This window comes from Arvicanthis niloticus, unplaced genomic scaffold (assembly GCF_011762505.2).
Source record: "Arvicanthis niloticus isolate mArvNil1 unplaced genomic scaffold, mArvNil1.pat.X pat_scaffold_1596_arrow_ctg1, whole genome shotgun sequence".
In the NCBI taxonomy this organism is placed as follows: domain Eukaryota; kingdom Metazoa; phylum Chordata; class Mammalia; order Rodentia; family Muridae; genus Arvicanthis; species Arvicanthis niloticus.
The window spans coordinates 14,685-22,507 of NW_023045531.1; the positions used below are offsets into that span (position 1 = coordinate 14,685).

The 7,823-nt window shown below is 38.7% G+C and overlaps 1 protein-coding gene and 1 long non-coding RNA gene across 3 annotated transcripts; both read right to left on the minus strand.

Moving 5' to 3' along the window:
* Positions 1 to 3,887: 3,887 nt before the first annotated feature.
* On the minus strand, positions 3,888 to 5,216 carry LOC143433795 (olfactory receptor 6C75-like). The gene has a single exon (XM_076706274.1). The coding sequence runs from the start codon at positions 5,207 to 5,209 to the stop codon at positions 4,271 to 4,273; it is 939 nt and encodes a 312-aa protein (XP_076562389.1). The 5' UTR covers positions 5,210 to 5,216; the 3' UTR covers positions 3,888 to 4,270.
* Positions 5,217 to 5,227: 11 nt separating this feature from the next.
* Positions 5,228 to 7,273, minus strand: LOC117701641 (uncharacterized). 2 transcript variants are annotated; one of them, XR_013070245.1, is made up of 3 exons: positions 7,041 to 7,273; positions 6,582 to 6,649; positions 5,228 to 5,259 (listed from the first exon to the last, which is right to left on the minus strand). It is a non-coding gene; the product is annotated as an uncharacterized LOC117701641 (long non-coding RNA). The 2 variants fall into 2 exon arrangements; XR_013070244.1 differs by lacking the exon at positions 5,228 to 5,259 and adding an exon at positions 5,280 to 5,562.
* Between the last annotated feature and the right edge of the window lie 550 nt (positions 7,274 to 7,823).

The window sequence follows — 7,823 nt, forward strand, 5'->3', positions numbered from 1 at the left end:
TTTTGTTTTGAATTATTTGATTCTATTATTATCCCTTATATTCTTTGGGGGGGGGATGGTTTCTCTGTGTAACCATGCTGGCTGCCTTGGAACTTGCTTTGTAGATCAGGCTAGCCTGAAACTCAGAGATCTGCCCATCTTTGCCTCCCTATTGCTGAGATCACCACAGCCTGGCATCTGCTTTTGTTTTCCCAATAGGAGACAGAAAGGGGAGGATCCAGCTGGGTGGAGAAGTAAGGGAGAAACTAGGAGGAGTGGAGGGAGGGGAAACTGTAACAAAATATATTATATGAGAAAAGCTCTATTTTCAATCAAAGAAAAAGAACTGCTTATGCATGGCGTTAAGAATAAAACCTCCAGTTTAAACAAAAAGGAAAGGAAAAAGACCCTTCCTTCTCTAAGTTGTTTTTGGTCAGGGTGTTTTTTCACAACAGAAAATCTAAGATACCAGGCAAATGTGGCTGGTGAATATGCTTTGGTCTTGGGCTGCAGAAGTGGAGCTAAGCCTGTGGCTGTGAAGATCGAGGGTGTGGGAGAGGGAGAAAAGGAACCTGCTTGTGTCAAGAGCTGAAAGGGAGACAGAAGTGTATACTGGAGTCAGAGGGCCCAGAATCTCATACCTCTGAGTACTGGGAGCTAGGGATGGTGGCAGAAGTGAGTAGGGTAGCTGAAAGCTCAAGGACCCTTTACCCTTCAACATTGACAGAAAGGCAATGAACCCTTATTACAATTCTTAATTGAAATAGAAATCTAATATCTGGTAATAGTGTAGAAAAATTAAAGAATGCCAAAAGTTAGCAAACTAGCATATCATATCGGGAAACATTTCAGTTTGTCATAAAAATGCAATATGTATCTAAAATGCAACCAGCAATTCCATATTTAAGCATTTAGTGCAGAGAAATAAAAGCTAACATTTTATATAAACGTGTTCAATATTTAGAGAAATTTAACTTGTGAAAGCTGAAAATTGAAAACAGACAACATGTCCTTCAACAGGTAGATTGTTATACAAAATGTGATATATATCATGTATATCTCAGATACATATGCACATACCATGGAACAATACTTAACCAAAAAGAATGACCTATTAATATATACAATGTCTTAAATAAATTTCAGGTAATTATGAAAAATAAAAAAACCAATTCCATGGGGCTGGTGAGATGGCTCAGTGGTTAAGAGCACTGACTGCTCATCCAGAGGTCCTGAGTTCGATTCCCAGCAACCACATGGTGGCTCACAAACCATCTATGATGAGATCTGATGCCCTCTTCTGGTGTGTCTGAAGACAGCTACAGTGTACTCATATACATAAAAATAAATAAACCTAAAAAAAAAAAAAAGATTATATTAAAAAAAAAGAACTCTTAAAAAAAAACAATTCCAAAGATTGCATCCTATATAATTACATACATACATACATATATACTTTTTATTATATACATAAGCATATATACACATACATATTTGTTAAATGAAAAGTTACCAAAATGGAGACCTGAATAGTAATTATGTCAGGAGAAGTGAGCATGGCTTCTGTGAGACCAAAGGAGGCATCTTAGGGATGATTGGAAATGGCCTTAATTTGACCTCTTCAATGTCAGTGTCATGACCACAATATGCAAGACATATACGTATGTATATCTATATAGATATATAAATATGTCTATAATATTTGATACATATTAAACGTGACTTTGGGGAAAATTTAAACAAAGAGAGCATGACCCACTTTGTATTAGTTCTTAAAACTGCACATATAATTATCCTAAAACTAAAAGTTTATTTATTTAGGTAGGTAAATGGGTATTTCTCTCTCTCTCTGTGTCTCTCTCTCTCTCTCTCTCTCTCTCTCTCTGTGTGTGTGTGTGTGTGTGTGTGTGTGTGTGTGTGTGAGAGAGAGAGAGAGAGAGAGAGAGAGAAGAGAGAGAGAGAGAGAGAGAGGAGAGAAGCACATGCATACATTCCACAAGAAGTATGACCAAGGTCAAGAAGGACAGCCTGTAGAAATCAGTTCTTTCCTTCGACCATGTGGGTTCCAGGGTTCCAGGGAACAGACTCAGGCCATCAGTGTTTATGGCATGTGCCTTTACCATTTAAACCATTTCACAAGCTCTCTAAAAGTTTGATTTTTAAAAAACTAAATACATATATTTTATTGCATTTAATTGTTTAGTGGGAGGTTATAAATGTCACAATACATGTGTCCCTGTCAGAGAGCATCATCGAGTGGTTTTAGAGGAGCAAACTTGAGACATCAGGCTTGGCAGCAAGCACCCTCTACCCACTAAGTCAGCTGACCAACAAAATATAATCACTTTCAAAGTTCATTCTGTTTTTCATGGCAGTTTATGGAAAGCTTGTCTTCTGGGGGTAAGTTTTGCTCACTAACATAATAGCCAGAATTCTATTCAGCATCTCTCAAAACATCCCGAAGAAGGATGGAACTCATTATGACTTCCTTGTCCCTGACAGATTCCAGCTCAGGTGTCTGGTAGATACCCCGTGAAGAGAGTCTTTTAAATAACAAATATACACAAGACCTGAGTGAGACATCTTTGGATGGCTGACTCATCTGTGAGGATGATGTTCACTCTTCCAGCTGGATTGTAAGACTATTGAAAAGTACATCAGACTTCTTACATCCAAGAGGTACAACAGTGTCAGTGCTCACGAGAGTTTCCTTGATGTTATTTATATTCATAAATATCTAATTTATTATTTTTTGGAGAAAGAAAAGGCACAAATGAATTTGTCTCTTAGCAGTGATAGCTCTCAGGATATTTTATAATCAAGTCGTTCCCAGGTTATGTAACTGATGAGTCTTTGAAAGTCTAAAAAAAAATTTTTGTATCAGATTATGCCTTAAAATAATTCTCAAATATCCTGTCACAGGACAGGAATTGTATACTTAAAGAACACACACACACACACACACAACACACAGAGAGAGAGAGGAGAGAGAGAGAGAGAGAGAGAGAGAGAGAGAGCGAGAGAGAGAGAATCAAATACAGACCATTCATATGGGTAATCAAGAATGCTTTCCCCCTAGATTCAGTCATCTTTGCTACAAGCCACTTCTCCAGGGAACCTAAGAACCGTAACGGGCTCAATTTAATGCATATTTTGTTCATTCTTATATGTGTGTGCAGATGAACTTTTATTAATTGTGAGTTCTATTAATTTGTGGCAGCCAGAATTCTGCTTAACCCAAAACTTTACTAGCAGACACTTAAAATAACTTTTATGGAAAATATCTAACATTAGAAGCTAGAAACAGGTATGGGACCATCTCCTAGCAAGCTAATTGTACAAGGCTTTGCAATCTAAAGGCTAAGAAAAAATGTTTGTATACTAAGAGGTGTCATATTTTTTGCTTCAAGAACCCATTAAAGCAAATTATTAATAATATGCAATACATCAAGATGATGGCAAATTTAAAATATGCATATCAGCAGCCACCCAGAGTTATACTAAGCTATGTCTCTAAAATGAATGGATGCAAAAAAGAGAAAGAAATGTATTTATTATTGATTCATTTCAAACCCACTTTGTTTCTGATATTTTTAAATGTTGAATACAGCAAAGAAAGTGGTAAAGAAAAAAATTTACCTATTTGTTTTAAGTATCAGAAAATTCAAGCAAAAGAATGTATCATACACATTACATATTGACTCTGACTGACAGCTGGTTTTTAGCTCAATGGCTTTGTGTGACTCTTACCTGTTAACCCCCTTACAGAACCATTTCCAGAAACCTTGCATAAGAAAATCCATGGATGTTTAAGATTCTTATATAAAGTGACATAAAATTTGCATACAATTTATCCAATCTTCATATAACTTTAAATCATGTCTAACTACTTATACTAACTACATGATGTATATCCTATATAAGCATATATGTTTCATTCACACATCTAAATATTTTTATATCCTGGTTGGCTGAACCTGTGAACATACGATTCACAGAAACAAAGAGGGCAATTGTTAATATTTTTATTTAATCTATTTAGGGGCTCTCTATAAATGCTGTCTGGGTTGAATCAGTAGGAGGCCAATGAATAGAAATAATGGAAGATATTTGTCAACCCAAGGTAGTGAATGGTTTTTTTCCAAGTTGTAAATGCCATTGAAAGATAAGATAGCACAGATCTAGTGAAATTGGCATAAACTATATCACCATACAGATATTATAGAAAGGGTTTCCACTGTGAGGGAGTTTCAGTTACACGATCATGAAGACTCATTTTCCCAAGCAGGTGCTATTTCTGTAAGTTCACCCTGGACAGTGCGTCCCTCAAAGCCTGGTGGACCTGTTTGTTGCGCAGGGTGTAGATGACAGGATTCAGAAGCGGTGTCACTACAGTGTTTACAAGAGAGGCCTCTCTGTTGGATTCAAGCCGGCTCACTTGTTTTGGTTTCACATATATAAATACACAGCTACCATACATCAGAGAGAGGACGATGAGGTGGGATGAGCAGGTGGAGAAAGCTTTCTGTCGATCCTTGGCCGATGGAAGATGCATGATTGAGATTAATATGTTGCTGTATGCAAATATAGCCGCAAGGACAGACGTGAAAAGGACAAGCACAGCGACACCAAAGGCCAGTCTTTCAAGAGATTTGGTGTCTGAACAGGAGAGATGAATTAAGGAGCCAAGGTCACAGAAGAAATGAGGGATGACATTAGAGCCACAGAAAGACAACCAGGAAAGCTTCAGAATCACGCCACTTACTAGGATGAAGGAAAGCACATAGCTGAAGAAAACCAGAAGGAAACAGACCCTGGGGTTCATGATGGCTGGGTAGTGCAGAGGCTTGCAAATGGCCAGGTAGCGATCCAAGGACATCACAGCCATGTGGAAGAAAATTGTTGACCCAAGAAATAAAAAAGAAAACGCTTGGATGATACAGGGAGTGAAATGAATTGTTTTGTCTCCAAAAAGAAAGATTGACAGGAGCTTTGGGATAACGGTGGAGATGAAACAGCACTCACAGAAGGAGAAACTCCTGAGGAAGAAGTACATTGGAGTCTGCAGGCGAGGATCGGTCCAGGTAATGGCGATTATGAGTGTGTTTCCTGTGACTGAGGCCAGATACACCAGCAGGTGCACGAGGAAGAGGACCTTGCCCAGGTGCTGAGCCACAAGGAAGCCCTCCAGCACAAACTCCAGGACTGTTGTCTCATTCCATGCCTCCATCCTTACCTCTGCTTCTTTGCCATCAGCCCTCCTTGATATGGTAGGCAAACCTGCTACCACCAAATAATAAATTAACAGTGGTCACTGCTTTTAAATGTTGCTTGCCTAAGCACAGGGCTTGCATGGGCTGCACCTGGTCCTCAGCATGTATGTTATGGCTCTTAGCCTGATTTTTTTGTAGGATTCCTAACTGTGGGGTAAGGAGTGTCTCTATCTCTTTTTCTCACTCTTTGGATTATTTTGCTCCTATTGGATTGCCTTGTTCAGCCTTGCTATGAGGGTTTTGGCCTTGTCTTACTGTATCTTGTTTTGTTGTGTTTGGTGGTTGTCTCTTGGAGACCTGTTTTTTTTTCCTAAAGGAAAACAGAGGGGCAGTAAGTCTAGGGAAGAGGGGAGTGGGGAGGAATAGAGGGAGGGTAAACTGTGGTTGGGATGTAATGTATGAGAAGAGAACCTGTTTTCAATTTTTAAAAATGTTCAAAAAATTGCTCGCCCTCATCATACTAAGGAGTCATATTCTAATTTTAAAATATTTTATTGTAAATTATTTTTCCTTTTCTCATTTCCGAAATACAAGTGTGAAATTTATAGTTTGGTTTTGTGTTGATTTTTAGAATGATATATTCTTAAGATCTTACCTTTGGATCATCTCACATAAGATAAAGAATAAAGCTGAGAATTGTAGTTTTGAGGATGAAACAAACAGTATCACACAACATCACAAGTACCATATAGTGCTAGTTTTTAGACTGCAGATTTGTGGTATGAAGCCCTCCTATGTGTTCATTGTGGCCTCTGAAAATAGTACTTAAAAGCTATAATCCTTACTGTCTCACTCTAAGCCAGTTTTTAAACAAAGTCCAAATACATTATTTCCCACTTCCCAAAAGGAGCTCAAATGCCTGCTCCCATGAGATTGGTGACTATCGAGTGACTGAGATTAAGAGGACCTAGGGGTGAAGATGGCAACAAAGTCCAGGCACAAAGAAGAAAAACATAGTGTGTAACTCCGGGTCCTGTGCCTTCCACCACCCTTGCAGAACAGCATGTCTGCTTCTGTGGTCCTCCACAATTTGCCTATGGTACTTCCCTTCCTGTGAACAATGTTAATAAAAAGATCCCGTTGTGTTTGAAATCAATTACTGAAGACACATTAACTTTCTAAGAGCCATTGCCCAGTAGAAGGCAGAGTGGTGTGTAACTGCCCCACAGGGATGAGTGGGCATTTGAGTGAAAACTTGGCACAAGTTAGTTTGCTTTATTTTCTTGATTGCCCAGATCTTGGGCTTTCATTGTGCAGAACCTCAGTGCTGGCTTAAGCAGGACTAATCTCTGTTTCAATTGCACATCTTACCTACTGCCACACACTTACCAGGAAGCAGCTCCCAGCAAAAAGGGTGCCTTGAATGTTCCTTCTTCCAACAAAGCGAAATCTTTCTCCTAGGAAACAAAAACATAAAAGATAAATCATAAAGTTGTATGTCTTTGAGCTATAAAACAAATAACCCTTGCTTCATATTTCAAGCCACAGAAAATGATTACGGCTTCTTATTTTTAAGAAAGAAAGAGATTTCTAAACCTGAGGAAACTAACAGCCATCCTTCTCCCTTACAGAAATCTGACTGATAAAACTCTAGACCCTTTGAGGCAATTTATAATGCCCAAACCCACACTAACATTTAAGGGAGTTATCATATAGAAATCCAGCATATATTCGTATTCGCTCTATGGACTCGTCACCTACTCCATGGGACATGATAGCACACTCATGCTACAAAGTGTACTGACTTTATACTGGGCCTGAAGGCATGGACTAACGTGAGTGTCACACCTGGCAGGTTGTACATCCATTCAAAGAAACTTAGGGAAAGAGGACAGTAAATGTTAAATCTTCTTGTTTATGGAGGCTGGTAGCTACTTTCTTGTCAACTAGTTATGGAAGACCACGCTGGAGAGGTGAAGATAATTGCAGTCACAAATGAGAATCCATTTATAGATATTATTATTATATACTACTACAGGATTGTGTACTGTCATGGGTGAAATCACACAGGGTCCAAAAGGGCAAACCTCTAGGACATTCATTAGAGGAATATGGGAAAAGGATTTAAAAGTAAAATGTCAACAAAATCCCAGAAGACCTTTCATTGTTTGTTTGTTGGAAATGGAAAATTTCAGGAGAATATTCTAATTAACATTCTACAACCTTCTGACCTCGTTCTCAATAACCTGCATGATCCTCTGTGAAAGTCTTTAGAGGTATATTTGGCATGTCTCCCAAAGTTACATATGTGAGGAAACACAGGATTAAAATGTGCGACACGCTACCTCGCCGATAAGGAGCACGTCACATTCAAGATTTTTTTGACAGCGTCTTTTATTGTTACAGCTCTTTTAGTTAGAAGGATGTAAGATGGAGAACAAAGGAAGGACCCCAAGCCCCAGAATGTACTGACTTATATACTATCAAAGAGACATGATCTGTCCTCATTGGCTTACAGACTGGGGTCTCATTTACATACCCACTGATAGTACTATCAGAGGGAAAATTCGCACCTACGCGTGCGCACAGCTGTAGACACCAAGGCCAAGAAGAACCAGGAACAGGAAGCCA